The sequence below is a fragment of the Alosa sapidissima genome, chromosome 15, assembly GCF_018492685.1.
Source record: "Alosa sapidissima isolate fAloSap1 chromosome 15, fAloSap1.pri, whole genome shotgun sequence".
Taxonomy (NCBI): domain Eukaryota; kingdom Metazoa; phylum Chordata; class Actinopteri; order Clupeiformes; family Clupeidae; genus Alosa; species Alosa sapidissima.
The window spans coordinates 20449537-20470349 of NC_055971.1; the positions used below are offsets into that span (position 1 = coordinate 20449537).

At 41.6% G+C, this 20813-nt stretch overlaps 1 protein-coding gene across 3 annotated transcripts in view; it reads right to left on the bottom strand.

Annotated features, from left to right (window-relative positions):
• Positions 1 to 640: 640 nt before the first annotated feature.
• LOC121683185 (sialate O-acetylesterase-like) overlaps positions 641 to 20813 on the bottom strand; it is a 39048-nt gene continuing 18875 nt past the window's right edge. For 2 of the 3 annotated variants that reach the window (XM_042062709.1, XM_042062710.1), the window contains exons 3-11: positions 16333 to 16491; positions 14801 to 14964; positions 14451 to 14589; positions 11651 to 11834; positions 6111 to 6235; positions 4431 to 4564; positions 3826 to 3980; positions 3336 to 3519; positions 641 to 1358 (exon numbers count right to left, since the gene is read on the bottom strand). In XM_042062709.1, the coding sequence (XP_041918643.1) occupies positions 1119 to 1358; positions 3336 to 3519; positions 3826 to 3980; positions 4431 to 4564; positions 6111 to 6235; positions 11651 to 11834; positions 14451 to 14589; positions 14801 to 14964; positions 16333 to 16491 (1484 nt within the window). In that variant the 3' untranslated portion in view covers positions 641 to 1118. The remainder of the gene's footprint in view (positions 1359 to 3335; positions 3520 to 3825; positions 3981 to 4430; positions 4565 to 6110; positions 6236 to 11650; positions 11835 to 14450; positions 14590 to 14800; positions 14965 to 16332; positions 16492 to 20813) is intronic. The other variant, XM_042062711.1, reaches the window with a different exon arrangement.

The following is a 20813-nucleotide window of genomic DNA, read 5'->3' on the forward strand; positions in this document are numbered from 1 at the left end:
CTGCTACAATAAAAATGCCTTGATATTCCATGACTTTGCCCCAAAAACAATACAATTCTGTGACTTATGTCTGGAATAGCCTTTCCAAAATTCCATGACGTGTGGGAACCCTGCATTTCTGGAGGTTGGTGTCCATAAACAAGATAAATCTCCAAATTAACGATTAAGTCCCCTTCCACCATCTGGTATTGGGTGAGGTATTTATGGCGTTCCTGGGGAAATATCTCTGAAGGAATCTGCTGATATCATCACACAAAGGACCTCCGAGGAACTTTGTTTGACAAACCTGCATATACTCAAGAGGTTATAAATATAATGGCAAAAGTATTTACTGTAACACCACCCTGCCTTCCAGGATCACCCACCCACACACATACCTTCCACACCCATTAGGACATGTTTTTGATTACTCCATACCCTGTTATACTGTTACTATTTCTGGATGGGGAATGAATACATAAAAAGACAAGTAAACACCACCGACTGAAGGTTGTAAGGCATGTAACAAATATTTCTGTGATCACAAAATATTTACATGTTTAACAGCAAAATGCTCTCTGGTTAGTAGAAAACTGACCATGACAGAATTTTAGGAATCCGGATCTTTGGTGGCATAAAATAAATGGTCTCACCTTCTGGCTCTGAGTGTATGTGTTTATGTTAACAACAGCATGCCAAGTACCACATCTTCAATCATTGGTCAAATTATGTTAGCAAGGTAAATAAATATTGAGGGTGAATCACAACCCTCAGCACAACTCCCATGCAGCTCCTTGTTTTCATAATTGACCATTTTTGCATATACAAGTGCATCTCAAAAAATTTGGATATCATAGAAATGTCCATTGCCCTGCCCAGACTGAGAGATTAAAGGCTTAGGAAACTCAGGAAAGGCTCACTAACAGTCTGTATGTGACCTTAGAACAGTCAACTAACAGCACCCCCCCCCCCCCCCCCCAAACAATTTGTAAAAGTAAAGTGACAGCTGCCTTTATCCAAAGTGGCATGGATTCACAGTGTGAGGTATTTGATTCAAACTCAGGCCGACTGATTGTCAGGCGTCAATGCTGCTGCTCTCCTGCCCACTTTGTGAGTAAGGGCACAGTGACTCTGTCTTGCTAGGGCCACTGGTGCAGGACAAAAGGTGGTGCAGGCAGGATCCTGTCAGCGCTGTAGACGGGGCAGGCCTTAAAGTCACAGGGCCAGTCCTTCCAGGCGTACCGCAGGGAGGCCACATGCTCGGCCCGGCAGCCCCCTAGGGTCAAGGCCACCGTGGAAGGGCCCTGTGGCACCATGGGAGCAGACATCCAGAAAATATCCCCAGAACTGCACTGCACCTTTTCCATGGAACAACAGACCTAAGCCAGATAGACAGACAGACAGACCGAGGAAAAGCATGTGTGAGCTTCCTTGAAAAGAGTACCATGTTCAATACTGATTCAGTGTTCTCTATGCATCTCCACATGGGCACTGATGACACACGAACACGAGTGTGGTGGTTTATTTCATCAACTAGGCTTTAAGTCTGTGGTTTAGTGACATCTGTAGACACACAGTTAGAAGTACACCAGAGGAGTCCTGTGGCTTTGCCTGTTTACTATGGCCCACATAAACCACAGAATGCATAATACCAAAGTTTGTCATTAAAGGAGCATTTCACCACTGGGAAGATGAATGTGTATTTAAATTGAGTCAAGTAGAAATGTGGAGTCATCATTGAAGTCCGTGCCTTCTTGACCGAGAAACAGCCAATCGAAATTGATCGTAGTGCCTTAAGTTAAAAAAATGAGGAAATATCCAACCTTTAAGGACACCCATTTTCTTTGTGAATGAATAATGATAATCATAAATAAATAAAAGTTCTTTCTTAAAATATAGGGGTCATACGTATTGGCACCCCTATGTTAAATTCCAATATAGGCAGGCAGATTTTTATTCTTAAAGGCCAGTTATTTCATGGATCCAGGATACTATGCATCCTGATAAAGTTCCCTTGGCCTTTGGAATTAAAATAGCCCCACATCATCACATACCCTTCACCATACAGTACCTAGAGATTGGCATGGTTTTACTTCAGTTAGCCTATTAGCTGGTATGATTTGCTCAATGAGCATCAAACCAGCTAATAGGCTAACTGAAATAACAATCTAAACCATTGTTTTCCTCCTCAATATTCCCTAAAAGTGTTACAAGAACCGACTGGAAGGTTTGGGACAGAAGAATGCATTTGTGGTGGCCTAAACATTGTGGGGAAATACCACCCAAATTCTGAAAAAGTTGGGACGCTTTGTAGAATGTGAATAAAAATATAATGCTATGATTTACAAATCATGTTGTTGTGGTGTACAGTCACTAAATGTACACATAAATGAATTTATTGTATGGCCCCCCCATGAACGAAATTCTATGGAACTCAGCATGCATTCAGAGGCTGTCATAGTGATCTTACATGTCAAATTTTGTGCATTTCTGCACACGTCAGCCAAAGATACCTGTGATTACAACGCCTCATTTTTACCTTTTCACTTTTAACTAGGTAGGGCTATACCGCACATGAGTTATGGAATGGGTTGAGATGGCCCCTTGAGACCAACATTCAAAAAAATTGGTCCTCCCTAGGGGGGGCTGACAGATCAAAACGAAAATAATTAGTTCTGATCCCATCCTTTTGGGGCTACACCTTTTCCCCACCAAGTTTCGTGCAGCCCGGTCTTTCAGTGTCCTGGGAATCGTTCAAACTTTGCTTGCACGGCGGTCATAATTATTAGTTAAACTTTGTTAATGTTATTTAAGAATAAGTCAGTATTTGAAACAGTAAACATAAAATACTGTGTGTGTGTGTGTGTATTTTTATATATATATATAAAAATACACACACACACACACACAGTATATTATGTTTACTGTTTCAATCTCTTCCTCTCATCATGATGTCTTTATTTACCACAATTGCAAATGATTTGAGGATGTCATCATCTACTGTACATAATATCATAATATCAAAAAATATTCAGAGAACCAAGAGAAACCTTTAAAACAAGGGACAGGGCTGAAAAAATATTGGATGGTGTGGTCTTTTGGACCTCAGAAAGTACCTCATTGTATGCGCTCAGGAAAACTTCTGATAACCATTGTCTATGAACACACTTATGACACAGTTTCCATTCACAAATATTAGTGTAAACTACCATTAAAGCAGTTAAAGCAGTATACTGCAAAACCGTGGGAATTTGTTGCTTTTCAACCGCAGTAAGAAAAAATCCATACCGTTCCAGCCCTATATATATGCATATGATGGACCAATTTTACATTTTCCAAGAGCGGAAAAGACTTACCTCAAATGTATCTTTGGCTGGGGTGGCAGAAACGTTCTGATTGTAAGTTAGTATTAGATAGGTGCCATCCAAAAAAACAGAACTTGGGAAGGGACCCTGGTGGGATACATTTTCGCCATAGGCAACCGCCCGCGCACCAAGGGTCAATCTGTAGGCCACATCCTGTTTGAAACGTGGGTGGACACTTCAGGGGAACCATGTCAGAGAAAAAGAAAAAAAAAATTGAATCTGTAAAGCAGTTCATGGTGTTTGAGTATTTACAACATACTAGCAAGCTCTATTCTTATTTCGACATCTCAGAGAGGAATTTCTAGTTTTTAAAAAGTGGGTCACATGGTAAACAGATAATTTGGGATCTACCTCTACAAAAAAGAAAGAAAATCGCAGAATACACTATGAACCTTGGTACAACTAGAAGGCATGCCTATGTGCAAGTTATTGTAATGCTGTCCTATACAAGATGGATGTCTACTCCATACTGTATACTTACGTGCCCCAAGGTGAAGCAGTGTCGGGTAAGTCAAGGGCCACGGCCATGAAGGTCCGCTTCATGCGCTCATTAGGAACGTAGCCAAAGTCGGCTGTCTGATGCCAGCGGACCTCTGGGAAGCCGTCCGGCACATTATCCTGCCTTTCGGTGCACAGCTGGGTGTGGAACCGGGAGAAGGGTCACACTTCATGTTACATAGCCAATCTCAAGTGTGTAACAAAACTGCTGAGTATGGTATAACATATTAATAAGAGTCACAGGAGTTTTAAGGACATGTGAGTACAGTGTTTCATGATACTGATATTTATGGGTTGACACCTGTACTACATTTTGTCATGATTGCAATACAGCAAGGGTTGAGTGATGATAGATGTCGCTACATAAATAAAACATATTTAAGACATTTAACTAGTAGCTTCTGTAAATTCCAGGTCTGACAAGCATACATAAATGGTGCTGTATGGTATACTATGGGAAGAAAGAGTTTTTCTGAAGGACATGTAATAAATATTGCCTGTGACTGTGTGGATATATGTCCGTATGTAAAATGCATGCATGGAATTATAAAATGTCTACAAGTGAAAAGCCTGAGAGCCAAGACCCACCTGCACAAATCCAAAGGGGAAGTCTGGGGCAGTCTGGCCCCCTGAGCCCTGGTTGAAGGCCATCCTCCAGTCGTCGATCATGCTGGGGAAGGTGCAGTTGTACTTATCAAGGTTGTAGTTATGGTTGTTCTCACCTAGGACAGAGAGCGGGAGGATGGGGGAAAAGAGTTTCATTATTTTGTTTCCACTGGATAGGCATTTTTCCCTATATGTGAGCTGAGCCTAGTCCTCTAGACTAAAAGCTTTAATCAGTGGAGATTTTCATTCAGGGCTCTACACTAACCTTTTTTTTCAGGAGCACTTGTGCGCCCAAGTTAAAAAAAATTAGGAGCACAGACAATAATTTGGGCCCACAGTCAGTTCTGTACTTAACTTACACATAATCTAACATTATACTGCAGCTAACAGTTAAACATGCCAGTGCACCAATTGCGAATATTAAGAATGACTGACAACATTTAGGCTACAGGAAACAGGATTTTAAAGATCAGTGCCTACTTTATTTTCAGTCTGTTCTATTTTCCTACATTTTGTTAATGTAAAATAATATAATACATTGCCATATTTGCATTTAGCCTGTATATCAAGTATCCTGCCAAATGTAGGCTAATTTATTTATTTGTGAATCCATCTATAGCTAAACCAAATATGCCCATGGTGACCTATCTGTCTGCATACTGCCTAATACTACTACTAAAACAGTCCATTTTCTCTTCCACAAAACCCAACATAATCAAGGATATATGTTTTATACTTTTAGTTTTTATTTGAAATATCTGCATTGATAGGGACAGTAGGCAAACGTTAGGCCTACTTTCGTTTTGCACTTCAGCTTGTATTCGGTGTAAACAAACAAGCATGCGTGGAAGCCTGGAGTTGTCCGTAGCGTTCTACCTTTGAATAAAATGGGAGTATTACAGGAGGCTACTTTTGTGCCGGTTCGCTACAGCTATATTTTGCATATTGCAGCCAATACGTCAACTGGGCTAAAAGGCATGTTAGGTTACCTTTCCTTCTCTCACTGCATTCTCAGAATCTCATCCTGTTCCTCCTATATCCAATGAATTCGGTGGATAGAAGAACTAATTTCTTCAATCTTTGCATCTTGGCTGGCTAAGTCCAACTTTCCGCTTTTGCTGCGCGCTCTTGGATTTGAAAGAAGCGACTACTAGCGAGTCACAACGCGAAACTGCTAACGTTGATGGGAGGTGTAGTTTTTATGCTGCATTCGCGACGTGATTCTATGGTTTGCACCAGTAATGTTTCTCGATGTTGCGGTGTATTTTGTAGACAAACATTGACATGGTTAAAAGTCATTCGCACCAGTCATTCGCCTAAATATTTTTTTGCACTCGCACGGCATCATTTTTACTCGCATGTGCGAGTGAAATGGGCGCACTGTAGAGCCCTGTCATTGCAGTTTTCATTTAGTCTTGGACTAGGCTTAACCTGTGTGTGGTAAAAGGGAAGGGACCCTTTGAGATTAATCAAGGCCTTGACTGCACTCTGAGTGAGTTCCTTTAAGTAAATGATCTCTTTACTTATCACATACTGCACATCGCACCTGGCATGACTATAATACGAGCAGATCTACATATAACAGTGCACAATGGTAAAGCCTCCCATAGGACCATGCTGGACTCCTGTCCTCATGCAGGTGCTGACCCTTGATGCCCTCACCTTGATACCAGATGGCACCTGTGATGGTCATGTTGAGCAGAGGGTGGATCATAGCATTCCACAGCACAGAGTTTTCCTTTGGGCCAGCCAACAATAATGGTTCATCCTCTATGAAGTCGTTGTAACTACCAACAAAATGAGAGGTCAGAATTAAATGTTTTAAAATGTCAGTCAGTATGAATTGACATGAACCCTACATGAATCATGGATTCCAGTTGCTGCTACTAGAAGCAACTGGAATCCATGCATTTCCACAAAATTATTTATTATCCCTTATCATACCTGTTCATTCATACTCGTCGCTCGACTTATCGTGACTAAATTCAAGATGGCGACGGACGGTAAACTTCCTGAAGGTACTGTCTGTATAAATCGTCACTACCAGTGCTTTTTCAAAGTTCTCAATGTCTTGTTTTAAATGTCAGGGCCATCGGAAGTCTACCAATGAAGTGTGGAGCTACTTTGAGCCTCGTAAATGGTGTAAAACAGTGATTTATTTGCATGGCTAGGCCGATGCCCGAGGCACCCCCATTGAAAATCTGTTAGTAGCATCGGCTAACTAGCGCCAGATTTCGGAGTGCAGGGGACAAGCCGAGATGAGCTATGAGACATACGTTCACACTTGGTATCATGTTTCATCACACTTTAGGTCAATATCACACCGGAATTCTCCTTTAAGTTAGAAGGGGGTTCGGGGGTGTCACCACCGGGAAAATGTATTAAATATTGTTATGTAAATGCACACTTTCAGTCAGAGATTAGGGCTTGCACTACGCCTAAAACACACGTGCATACCGCCGGGATTCTATTTATAAATAACGGCCGGCCCCCAAATAAGCCGGGTGTAATGGAGGCGAACTGAGCTAGCATGCTAGTTGTAGAATAGTTGTAGCTAGTTTTAAATCCTCACATCCCTAACCTTAAGACCGCTTCTAACCGCGGAGTTGGAAGCCTGGGCTTTTAGCTCAGTGGTTAGAGCGTTCGACTCCCATGCCGGTGTGTGTTGAGGTGGCGGGTTCGAGGGCCGTGAGCAGCGGACAAATTACGACCTCTGTTACAGTAGTGCCGTGACCCGGATCATGGGAGCGAGGATTTAGAGAGGTGAGTGTAACGGAGGCGAACTGAGCTAGCATGCTAGTTGCGCGTGTAAATCCTCACACCCCTAAAAGCACTGGTAGTTTACTTACAAGACGATTTATACAGACAGTATCTTCACGAAGTTTAGCGTTTGCATCCATCTTGAATTTAGTCACGATAAGTCGAGCAACGAGTAAGAATGAACAGGTATGATAAGGGATCAGATTCCAAAAATAATTTAGGGGAAATGCATGGATTCCAGTTGCTGCTACTGGAAGAAACTGGAATCCATGCATTTCCACTGAATTAATTTTGAATCTGATCCCTTATCATACCTGTTCATTCTTACTCGTTACTCGACTTATCGTGACTAAATTAGAGATGGCTGCAAACGCTAAACTTCGTGAAGATACTGTCTGTATAAATCGTCTTGTAAGTAAACTACCAGTGCTTTTTCAAAGTTCTCAATGTCTCGTTTTAAATGTCAGGGCCCTCGGAAGTCTACCAATGAAGTGTGGAGATACATTGAGCCTCGTAAATGGGTGTAAAACAGTGATTTATTTGCATGGCTAGCCCGATGCCGAAGCACCACTATTGAAAAAGCTGTTGGTAGCATCGGCTAACTAGCGCCAGATTTTGGAGTGCAGGGGACAAGCCGAGATGGGCTATGAGACATATACGTTCACACTCGGTATCATGTTTCAATACACTTTAGGTCAATATCACACCAGAATTCTCCTTTAAGAACACTTCTAACCGCAGAGTTGGAAGCCTGAGCTTTTAGCGTGTTAGAGAGCGTTCGACTCCAATGCCAGTGTGTGTTGAAGTGGCGGGTTCGAGGGCCGTGAGCAGCGGACGAATTACGACCTCTGTTACACGGGGTAATAATTTCCTACATTGTTTCAATTTAACTCAATGAAACAAAAGAGCTCTTCTTAACATCTTATATTGTTGGTTGGTTTATTTCTGTTGCCAATGAAAAGTCGTTGTCCTACACTGGGTCTCCAACATGTCGCTCTCAAGCTACCAGTCCCTTGCCGCGCCCTACTGAGCTTGACAGAGGCTGAAGCAGTACTTGCCTACATTTACAGAATTGTTGCCGCGAGGCATTCCAGCCTACGAATTTAATAAAAAAGTAAATCATGCATAATTAAAAAACAAATACTCAATTTAGGCTACCGTAGGCCTACGCAATAAGGTTTCCATTACAGCACAGCACACGTTCAGTGAATGAATGAAAGCGGATGGCTTGTCTCGCAATAAACAGCGAGTGGAAATCCCGACACTCTTTCAACTACATGAAACTTAACAGTGAACCATCAAATAGCCCCTCAGATTTCAGTGCCCATCAGTCCCAACATTTAGCAATATAATCAAACAGTCCAAACGTAAATTAAATCCCAAACCAAACCGAACATCTTCTGCCTTTGATAGCCTACCGGTATGACACTCCAAACGAAACGCATGTCTCACAATAAGACACAAGGCAATAAAACGCACGTAAGAAATAAAGGCGTGCCTCAAATACAAGCCTGCCCCAAATAAAGGCCTCTGTTTTGCTCAGCCTAAGTAAATAAAATGTGAGGATTTACGATAGTCTGTCTCCTAAACATTCCTCACCCATTTTCCAGACATGCATGAAAATATTTGAAAACAAAACTCAGCCAGGTTACAAATTTAGTAGTGAGTCTGAGGCACTCTAAAGGATATTTGTAAGTAAAAAGCCTTTACCAGCCTTTACCAGCCATAGGTTATTTTGAGAATGATGACTTTCTCTTCAGCATCGTCCTAACCGTTAAAACGAGGCAGATATAATGAGGCATTGCAACAATGTTTACGGAGATAGGTTACACTGTAATGTGGGCTGCAAAGATTATGCAGACTGTTACAATTGACTGACACACACGCGCACACACACACATTATCGAAATCATACGCTGGACGCTTTAGGATATAGTCTTTCTACATGGGTTTAGTTAATGATCGGGCTATAATAAGACCACACTTTAATAGTGGTTGGTGTAAACCGGGACATTTTAGCGTTCCGACAGGCTTTTGTCGGGACTCGGGGACCGGGTCTGGTCACCCTGTGTGGTAGTTGAATAACGTGCCTTCCCAGATTAAATGTCCACTCCATACTGGTTAAGAAAGCCATGTGAACAGTCTCTAAAATAAGGGTAGTGTCCTTAGTATAGCGTCGTTGAAAGTTTGTTTTTTTCTCTCCTGCTCTCTGCTGCTGGCTTGTGCCTCCACATCGCCAAAAACGCTTGATTGCATTGCATTCTCCACATTTCTAGCTAAATTTTCATGTACCACATCAGCATTTTTATTCAGTGAATCTTTTGTAAATTGCTTTAAATGTCGGGCCCTCGTTGGCTGCCTCGCCCAGCTCGCCGCCATTCCCTCTTTCGTCTTCATTAACCTTCCCGGTAGAATTCTCAATCTTTTTCTCCTCTGTGTCCAGTTACATAGACTGTCTGTTCTTGGTCTTGGATTTTGTGAAATAAATTTCTAAATAATGAATGCGACTTATGTTTTTTTCCTCTTCATGACACATTTTTTGAGTGATGCGACTTATACTTCTAGCCATCAGTTACTGTAGCTCAAGTCATGTTTGCTTGACAAGTGCTCACCAGAAATTAACATTGCATGACACTCCTCTGCGATCCAAGACAGGTTCTCTTCATGTTGTTTGGTTTTTCAATATTTATTGTAACTAATCAAAGAGCAAACATCCTGACTTACATTCTCATATGCACATCTCATTTACAAATAGTCTACAGACACAGATATAAGTTGCTCTCCTTGTTAAAGTGAAAGGTACCTAATTAGACTTCAACATGTTACCAGAGCCCATTTTTACGGAGAGCCGGGTCACTCCCTATTAACTCCATTGCACCTGCAATCTGTTGCAGTACCGCTAGTGGCGATCACGAATAAGTGCAAAAACAATGGGGTATGGAGCTAGACGGCTAAATTTGTCTCTTTCACCTGGTTGTCCTTGAAAAATCGAAGATTTGATTGTGGTTTCTGCAAGCTCAATATGGATTATAGGTCAAAATTTGAATGAACGAGTTTCGATTTCTTACAGGTTGAGTCGTTGTTGCCCACAACACACTGGCTTTATGCTAATACATGACATCATTGACACATTTGAAAGGCTTTTTAGAACAAATAAGTGACTCAAAAAATATAATACTTAGCGGTGTGTATTTTCTCTGCCCCCTCTTTCGAATGCAAAATTCAAATTTCTGGCAAAAAATTATATCCCGAGAAAAGAGGATTTTGAAGGGTACAGCTCCATAGACCAGTGGTTCTTAAACTGGGGGTTAGGACCCCCAGGGGGGTCGCCAACAATATTAGAGGAGTCGTGAAATTATTTGCAGTCTGAATGAAAGACATTTTCCTAAAGGTTTTTAGTTAAAGGCTGCCATTGACATAATGCCTTTGGTGTTGACATGTTAAATGCGCTATACAAATAAAACTGACTTGACTTGACATAGCCTACCTATGAGAGAAGACATTTTCTGCCTCTGCTTCCAATGCCCATCTGCAACATTTCAAAACCAAATTCCGCCGGTTAGAGAGAAGGGGGGTCGCGAGACAAAAAGAGAAAAAGCCCATGTTTTTGGGGGGATCGCCAAACAAAAAGTTTAAGAACCACTGCCATAGACCTCCATTCATTCTGCACTTATTAGTGAGTGTCCTCATGTGGAACCAGAAAAGGAACTGCAACCAGTTCAGAAGTTTCCCGAGAGTGGCGGTTCTCCCCTTATTAGACATTCTAATGTCTACACACCACTATGCAATCATGACATGGAAAATGGTATTAAAAAAGTTTAAGAATATGTATCATTTAAATGAAAAAATATTTTAGGCTACTTATTGTATTCATATTCATTCATATTGTATTCATTATGAGCTCCAATGAATATGAATACAATATTATAATATTGGAATGAGTTGACGGTCACTTAGCAACTGTAGAATGACATCAGAAAAATGTACAGTGGTCTCTTCATTTTCTCCAGAGCTGTATCTCACCAGTGATGTGAATGATTAAGCATGGACAAGCATGGACATGGTGGATAAGGTGGTAAGGGGGCCAAATCAAATTCCGTTTAGGTTCCGCTCAGGGCTTGGGCTGGCTCTAGACTTAATGGCCTGTGTGATTGGGATGTGGATTGCTTAATTTTGATTAGATTATAATGAGTATACTATATGATACGATTGTAGTGTTACAATATTTGCAGATTAGCCTAGTGATATCTAATACTTGTATTACTACCCGTATTTATCATGTATACAGGGATATTATAACCAGGTTTCTCTATGTTAATGTGAACACCATATCCTGAATATGATCAAAATCAGGATAAGCCTCATAACCGGGATGCCTAAGTCCATGTAAACACAGTCAATGACACTGATGCTGAGCTTTTGCATCATTCAGGGATTGTTACCTCTCTGTTGCCTGGGGAATTCCACACTTCTGGAGGGATCTGGTAGAGGACCACGCCTCCACGGGTGTCCCTCCCCAGCACGACTCCACCAGGCCGATAGGGTACTGCAAGGTCTGGTACAGGTAGCGTCCAAACAGCCAGCAGACCGCAGAGTATTGAGTGAAATCTCCACCACCCAGTAAAGCTAAGGGTCACACACACACACACACATCTCAATTTCTGGAGAAAAGTTACTACAGCCATTTCTCGAGTATTGCCGCATTGTGTATAAACCGCAGGACAGTGTTTTATCTAAAAAAAATAAGTAAAAAAAAAAACAGCCTCGTTATATTAACCACACCCATGGATTAGTTTTCCTCAGTTGTTTGGCAAATTTCTCAGATCAGAATGGTAATTCTTAAAACTGTTTATTCAAACTCCATATCATCTTATCACTTGTGCACATCATTGAAGTAGTTTCTCAACAAAATGAAAATTTTGACTATTTCATGGAAAATATATGTTAATTTTGAATTTGACGCCAGCAACATGTTTAAAAAAAAGTTGGGATGGGAGCTTGTTTACCACTGAGCTCCTTCATTTAACAACATTCTGTAAATGTTTAGGAACTGAAGAGACCATTTGCTAGAGTTTTGAGAATGAAATGCTGTCCCATTACTCCCCGATATAGGATTTCAGTTGCTCTATCTCTCCATGATAGACCCTGCTTTGTGCACTGGTGCACATTCATGTTGGAACAGGAAGGGGCCATCCCCAAACTGTTCCCACAAAGTTGGAAGCTTGGAACTGTCCAAAATCTCTTGGTATGCTGAAGCATTCAGAGTTCTTTTTACTGGAACTAAGGGGCCAAGCCCAGCTCCTGAAAAACAGGACAGAGTTTGGTGTGGAGTTTGGTGTGGATGTTGCCATTTGCAACTAATCTGAAAGTGGATAAGCTAAACATTTTGAGCTGCTTAGTCATTTAATTTGCGTTCCAGCCTACGAATTTAATAATAGGCGTTTAATTTGTTTTTTTTCTTTGAAGTATATCGGGCATTTGATCTTCTTGATTATTAACACGCAAACAAGCTTGACTAAATAGCTTACTAAGCTTTCACTTCCAGACTGATTGCGCACCTATCGCTGAGACCTGTATCTTTAATTGGGATACTGATCATTGCAGCCTACAGTCATGAGCAGAGCAGAAAGCCCATCTGTCTGTCAACCCTCCCATTTTTTCTGGGTTTCTCACATATTTTAACTTTCTTTCCTGGCATCTTCCCGTATTGATATTTTCCCATAATATATCCCGTATCTTAATAATCTCATAACATTATTCTGAATTCCCTACCACCTGACCTGCTCTCCCCTTGCCCTTCCAGTAAAACAGATGTGCAGTGGTCTGCATTGCAGTATTTCTGGCATGTCAATTGGTTTCAATTGGCTTTTTTTGAGGGGGGGGGGCAAGGCAATCATAATGTAGTCAGGAGGCGTTTGTCCAAAAAAGCCTCCGACACCCATGTATGCAACCCCATATCATCAGTGACTGTGGAAACCTTCTTGTTTTCTTCAGGCAGTTATGTGTATTTTTCATTGGAATGGCACCAAACAAAAGTTCCAGCATCATCTCCTTGCCCTATGCAGATTTGTGATTCGTCTCTGAATATCACTCTCATCCACAATCCATAACTGCTTCTCTTTAGCCCTCTGCTACCGAATGTAAATTAAAAATATAAAGATGACTGGCTGAAGAAAACTGACAGTTTCCAGTCACTGATGATATGGGGTTGCATGTCAGCAAAAAGACCAAGGGAAGATGGCAGTCATACCTCTACAGTAAATGCACAAGTGTAATTTAAAATGTTGAGACTCTTTTGTCATTCCATCACGGCTCCCACACACAGTTGCGTTCTGTCAACGCATGCCAGTGGATGTTCTCGACGGTAGCTATGCAAATGACTTGAAGTATAACCGAAATTTGATTGGCTGGTACCATCTGTTGTTGTTCGTCGGTGCAGCAAAAGTTGAACAAGCGACGGAATCGACGCGACGCAACAGACCCACAATTCAGTTCGGCAACGGATGACATAAGCCCGTGTAAAGTGGACGGGATGCGTCTCCAGCACTGCACCGCACGCAACTGTGTGTAGGAGCAGTCAGTCGAAAGTCGAAAATCTATTTTGGTGATAAAGTCATTTTACAGGATGATAATGTATCTTGCCATAAAGCAAACTTTTCTTCAGGAAAGACATATCAAGACAATGACATGGCCAGCAAACAGTCTGGATCCCATTTCAAATGTATGGTGCAAACTGAAGAAACGGCACCATCCTGTAAAGCTGATCTGTCCTCTACTGTTTGACAAAGTTGAAACCTGATTGATGAAGAATACTGTTCTAGATTAGTGAAGTCTATGCCTCAGAGAATTCAAGCGGGAAGTACTGAAGTACTAATTATGTAACTATTTTGTGTATTTTGTGAGGAGCATCTGTAATTTATTTTTCTACAAAATAAAACAGCTGAATAAACATCCTTTTTGTGGTCATCTATGGGGATGTGGTTACTGTCAACAATGTGTTGTCATAAGATACACAAAGAGATCAGCCAGTAGACCATACCAAAAACTAGCCCATCTACAGCTATACAGCTAAACCTCAACATAGCAACAGACAATGGGTACCATATCATGCATTCAATTCTTAAATGAGCCTTAAACTGATCTCTTGATGTGGGGAAGATAGGAAATGATCTCTCCTGAGGCACAACATCCCACAAACACTGGAGACTGGAGAGCCCCCAGTATCTTGTGTGTGTCACTTACATGCCGTGGGCACAGACCAAGGCACAGAGACTCCAGAGAGATCTGTAAGTTCAACCGAACTCGTCTCCAGGGCAGCCTGGAAGATGCGCACATCTGGGAACTTCGAGGCCAAGGCCAGCTCTGCTGAGCTGTTATATACCTAATTTAACAACCAAGACACATGTTGACAGATTGTTAGTAACATTCAACTGACAGATTTCTGCAAATTTATTTCACCTAAGCCTTCCATTTTGTACAATGCACCACCCACTCCCCAAACTTCTCATACACATAGATAGATACTCTCTTTCTCTCTCTCACACACACACACACACACACACACACACCAGGCGAGACGAAAGGGCCCTGACCTGATAGACGGTGAAGGCCATGTTGCTCTGTCCTCCACAAAGCCACACATCCCCAAACATCACGTCTGTGAGCATGACCTCGCCATCACTCCCACCCCTCTCCACAGCGCTCAGGTTGTAAGGACCTCCCGACTTCACAGGATCAAGGGTCACCCTCCAAATACCTATAAGGGACATCAGAGGAAAAAAGTGGGAAAGTTGATTGAGACTATATTCTGTGTGTTACTTCATCTTGGGTACATACTAACTATACTAAGGTTTCTCAGCTGAGAGGAAAAAAACAAACAAATATTTAACTTTACAACTTCCCTGGCCCTGGATCTCTGGCTCTTCCATGTGTCTTCTCTGTTTCTCCTGTGTTTCCAGTCTATTGTCTGTGAAATAAGCCTGCCTTTAAATAGGCTAGCTAGGCAATTACCCCAATCAGTATGTTGGGCTAAGCCATTGTAGAAGGGTGAAGGTCTATACAATTAACCCAATCACAGTTAAAATCAACACCTTAATACAGACACATACATATGACATAAACCCATACACAGCCATAAACCTGAAACATGATGTGGACAGGGGGCGTTTGTTCAAAAAAGGTTGAGAACCACTGACCTAAACAGTACATGTACACTACCCATACATACATTACAGCATAGAACCATTTGACCACGATCTTGTAGTATAAACGCTAGTGCGTTCTGATGCATCCTGGATGATGGGAGTTCTACTGTGTCATTGGCAGTAACTGAATCTAAACATAAGAGGTCAGCAATACATAGCTGTACATCTTGGATACATGAATAAACAGCAATGTGTCCAGCAGACAACTTGTGATCGGATCACATTACATTACATTACATTACATTACATTACATTACATTACATTTGGCTGACGCTTTTTTAACCAAAGCGACTAACCAAAGGATCACCCAAGAAGCGACTAACCAAAGGATCACCCAAGAAGCATTCTAAAAAAATGTTAAACAGGCCCTTAAGCGCAACAGCTGCATCACGCACATGAGTGCGCTGACTATCGCCGACTATTAGCTTGGTCTGGCTCTGTTTGCATGTAGAAATACCCAGCGCAGTTTAACCAAAGTCCTTTTAGGCAAGTCCCTCCACTTGGCGGCCATATTGCAACGTTTTTTGGGCACTTATCGGGCATCTATTACGGCAGAAATGCGCGTGCGTAAGGCTTCACGACACCAATCTTGCTCCAGCGGAGATATCACAACACATGATTGGCACAATGTCTTCACAACACACCACATTATTGGCTCAATGTATTCACAATACAGCACATGATTGGCTCAATGTATTCACATTTTGACGTTTTGCCGCGGAAGGGGTGTGATATGTGTAGACAACTGCCATATTAGCGTTACAAACTAACCCCATGCATTTATATGGAGGATTTTTTGAGTGCTGTGTCTCCTCATTAGAAAGTCTGGTTTAACCTACTGTTTAATCTCAACTCTTCAATTTGCTGGCCCTGCACTTGGTGGATGGGGGGGGGGGGGCAGAGTGAGAAGGTTACTCACGGTCTCTCACGGCACTCCTGAATGTCTTTCTGTTGGACAGCCCTGTGAGGTTGACTAAAACAGTCGTGTTGTTTGTCCCATAGCCCCATATCACGGCTCTCTCTGGGGCCTTCTGTAGAACCATGTGGTCACCATAATACGATGCAAAACGAAGTTCACCTGGAGGAAAAAACAGATTGCGTTGGTGATGAAATGATGTCAGCATAGATCATTTCTATGAGGTGTCCAAAACAACATACTAAAAGTCAAGAAATCCTAGTTGAGTAAATGTTTAATTTTCAGACATCCCAACCTGCAAAAAGTCAACCCCCCCCAAAAAAATGTCTAGTCAGTACACCAAATAAGGAAGGCCTATAGATTGAAATTGTATGTAGATTTTGGTAGTTTGGTCTTTTCATGTAGCCTTGGCAACTAGCCATTTAGTATAGGCCTGAATAATCTGCATATGAAATGACACTTGTTCAACTCACCTCAACATGTCTTTTGCAATCATTTAACCTGCCATGGGCAATACGTTACTGTTACAAACAGTGCAGCATGCAACTACAGTAGGCCTATCATTGTTTTTTACTCTTATGAGACAAGGCCTACACGCAGAGGTGGAAAAGTACGAAAATATTGTACTCAAGTAAAAGTACCAATACCTTGATGAAATATTACTCAAGTACAAGTTAAAATACCAATCTGAAAATGTACTCAAGTAAAAGTAAAAAGTAGTTAATTTAAAATGTACTTTAAGTAAAAGTTACTTAGTTACTTTTTTTTGTTTTGGGGGGGGGGGGTACCAGAACAACCAGTTTTACCAAAGACTTTCTAATGAGGAGATACAGCACTGAAAAGATCCTCCATAGTAATGCATGGGGTTAGTTTGTAACGCCAATATGGCAGTTGTCTACACATCATATGTCTACACATATCACAACCCTTCCGCAGCAAAACGTCGACATGTGAATACATTGAGCCAATCATGTGGTGTGCTATGAAGACATCGTGCCAATCATCTGTTGTGATCTCGCTGCTGGAGCAAGATTGGTGTCGTGAAGCCTTACGCACACGCATTTCTGCTGAAATAGATGCACGATAAGTGCCCAAAAAGTGTTGCAATATGGCCGCCGAGTGGAGGTACTTGCCTGAAAAGGACGTTGAGAAATGGAGATCTATGTGAAAAATCACCGGAGTACTCCTTTAAGTTTGAGCAGTAGTTGATTTTCAAAGTTAGTTGCACTCATCCTTGGGTCACTTTGCAGTGAACAGTAATCCAGCACAACTGAAAAGCCCCTCACAGGCAGCTGAGGCAGGCAGGCCAATATTGAGTTGCAGAGAGTTTTTTTTATATTTGGAAACGAGCAGAAGGTTCAGCAGATTAAAGGGCATCGTACTGGGGGGGGGGAAGTGGGAAGTATAGGGCCCCAATGGAGGAGAAGGCCCGTGAAAAGTGGAATACAGGGGGCACAACATTTTCACCAGGCATTAGTAATAACTCAGGTAATCCACACATAAAAAATCCAAACAACTCCATAAGTAGAGTCATGTAATGAAGTGGAATAACACAGGGGAAAAGTATTGAACACGCTAAGAAAAAGCACTAAGGCAAGGAAAGGGAAGGAACGAGCTGGAATCTGTATAGAGAGTAGTTATCCTTTCTATCTGTGCAAATTAATATAAGCTTGGTTAGTAGCCTACATATTGATAGGCTATAAAAAGGTTTTTCATTACCAAGATGTCCCACAAAAAACATTTCATGATGGATAAAAGCAAAAAGCTCTCCCAAGACCTTTGCAACCTTATTGTTGCAAAACATATCAATGAAACTGGTTACAGATGCATTTCAAAACATCAGAATCTTCCAGTAAGCAGCATGGGAGCCATTATCTTCAAGTGGAAGAAACATCACTGCATCATCAACCAGCCATGCACAGGATCTCCTCGTAATATTTCTGACCAGGGAGTCAGAAGGATAGTCAATTCCAAGAGCCAAGGACCACTCGGAGAAAGCTCCAGAAAGACTTGAAGGCAGCCAATTCAATTAAATAGTTCTGGAAGTAACTCAAGATCAGGATTCACAAGAGGGACCCCTGGAATCTGTTTAGAACAATGGGCCAAAATCAGACCTGATACTGCGACCAATACGTTTTGTCATACAGGAAATGTCCTGTGTCATTCCACTTTATTACACATAACTCTTATGTTTGGATTTTTTATATGTGTGTTAATATAATGTGTGGTGAAAATTTCGAATAGACTCACTGGAAGTTTAGGCTAATTACTGAAAAAAAACCCATATATTTATTTTACCTGAATATTTTAACTTTCAAATTAAATGTCAAAATGAATGTCAGACGAAATTTAAAGTTTGACTGACTGGATTTTGTATACAAATCATAGTGAAAACTGTGTAAGGTCACTCTCACTCTCCTTTGCTAAAGAGCTAATGGTTTAGTCTGCCTGCACGATTCATAAGGTACTCTAGGCCTATCTTTTGTTTATTTAGTTGAGCATCTAGTAGTGGGCCGCTAATTGTTTCGCTGCTGGTGCAATGTCTTTCTCCAAGAAAGCCAAGTCAGGTTACTAAAAACAAAGGCCAAAACAGGAAAAAGAGAGACATCAAAATGAGGGGAAACAACTGCTAATAAACTTCTTTCCAAAGAAAGGTGAGCACAAACGTCAAAACACGAAATCCCTTGGTGTTTGCTTAAATATCTCCGCAATCATTAGTGCTAAAACGAACTGAGACAACCGATTGGAATAGCGGAAAATACAATTTCATAGGTTAGGCTAATCTGATGCATTTCGTGATCCAGTCTCCATCACTTTCAGAAAGACTGCATATGGCCAGCTTGATTCATGTCCTGTTGTAGGCTACATGCTGATCATCACTAGTGGTTTAGGGCGCAATTTTTTTCTCTCCCTTTCCGTTTTCGTTAGTCTTAACTTTTTTTTTTACTCAAGTAACGGATGGGATTTTTGATGTAGCTATAATATTGCTATAAAACCTTCGTTAGTAACAGTCAATACTTTTGCCTGCATCAAATCGCGCATTAATTGCATTCAGTGTTCTACCATCGGCTTAACGTGAGTTCTAAGCAAAGATTCTAGAACAGAATCTTTGGTTCTAAGCGTCTTTGTATGCATATATCTGATTTCACTCGACTGTGAATGCATGTATATATGTTGTAAGACATGTAAAATAAATGAATGACATTGGCACTACGCACAAATTAATTTAGCCTAAACTTACGCCGCACTTTCCTAATAACTTAAGTTCTCTCGCGTCACTGACAGTAGCTAGAATGCATAAAAAAACACCGGGAAAACAGTGTTCAGTCCACCAAGTCATAAGCTATTGGCGCTGCGCAGCACCAGTTGTGATATTTATCTTACGGAGTGTAATCGTAGGTAATGTCATGTACGAAAACAAGTATTGTTAGGCAATAGCCTAGCCTACTATAAGTGCAACTCCAGGGCAGCTGAGGTGTGGCGATGACATCATCGATACGCAAGCAGGATGTGCGGTTTCGCTGTCTAAACGAATTCAAACAGGCTACGGTTTCAGATTTCTCCACTCTGGGACCAGGTTTCAAGAAAGTGCGGTTTCGGGCAGTGCGTTTACAGGATTCGTTTGGACGCTCGGCCAAGACGAAGCAAAACCTCTGCGTTTAACCTAAAAAGCGTCTCCGTGTGGACAGGCCCTTACATACGGTTCCTTTAAATGTTCATTTTTTGGGGCACTCTGACTCGGCCATGACGCGCCTGTTCCTAGATACACTGAACTACGCACGGACTGGACGGTCTGGCATTTGAGCAGATGCCAGAGGGGCCGCTTGGGCCGGCCAATCACGGAGCGGCATGCTTGTCGGGTTTGCGCGGTCCATTTATCGTAAATACGGTTTTACAATATCTCTCGGCCCACTATCAAGCATCAATAGTGTTAAACGTTCCACATACTCGACGCACCCGACCTGTAGCGCGACAATGTGACGTCACAGAAGCGCCGTAACCATTTATACTCGCGCGTCGTGGTCACGACACTAGTTGCAATATTCTCCTGAACAGAGGTGTCGATGTTGTGAAAAAATTAATGCTAACTACGTTACACAGCAGAAGAAGCTGCATTAAGAAACACTAGTAGCAGAGAATGTAAACGGGCTCTGCTAATAGCTAGCCTCTGTGATGGTACTTCAGACTTTGGTTGCTACTATTCACAACTACCACCATCATTATCATCTAGTTTCCAAGGTGTGCGCACAGGTAGGTAGATAGATAGATAGATAGATAGATACTTTAGTCATCCCGAGGGAAATTTTAATAATTCTCCTGAACAGAGGTGTCGCTGTTGTGAAAAGACTAACATTAACTACTTACACAGCAGAAGAAGCTGCAGTAAACACCAGTAGCTAGCCTCAGAGCCATATAAAGGTAAAGGTTTATATGGCTCTGGCTAGCCTCTGTGATGGTACTTCAGACTTTGGTTGCTACTATTC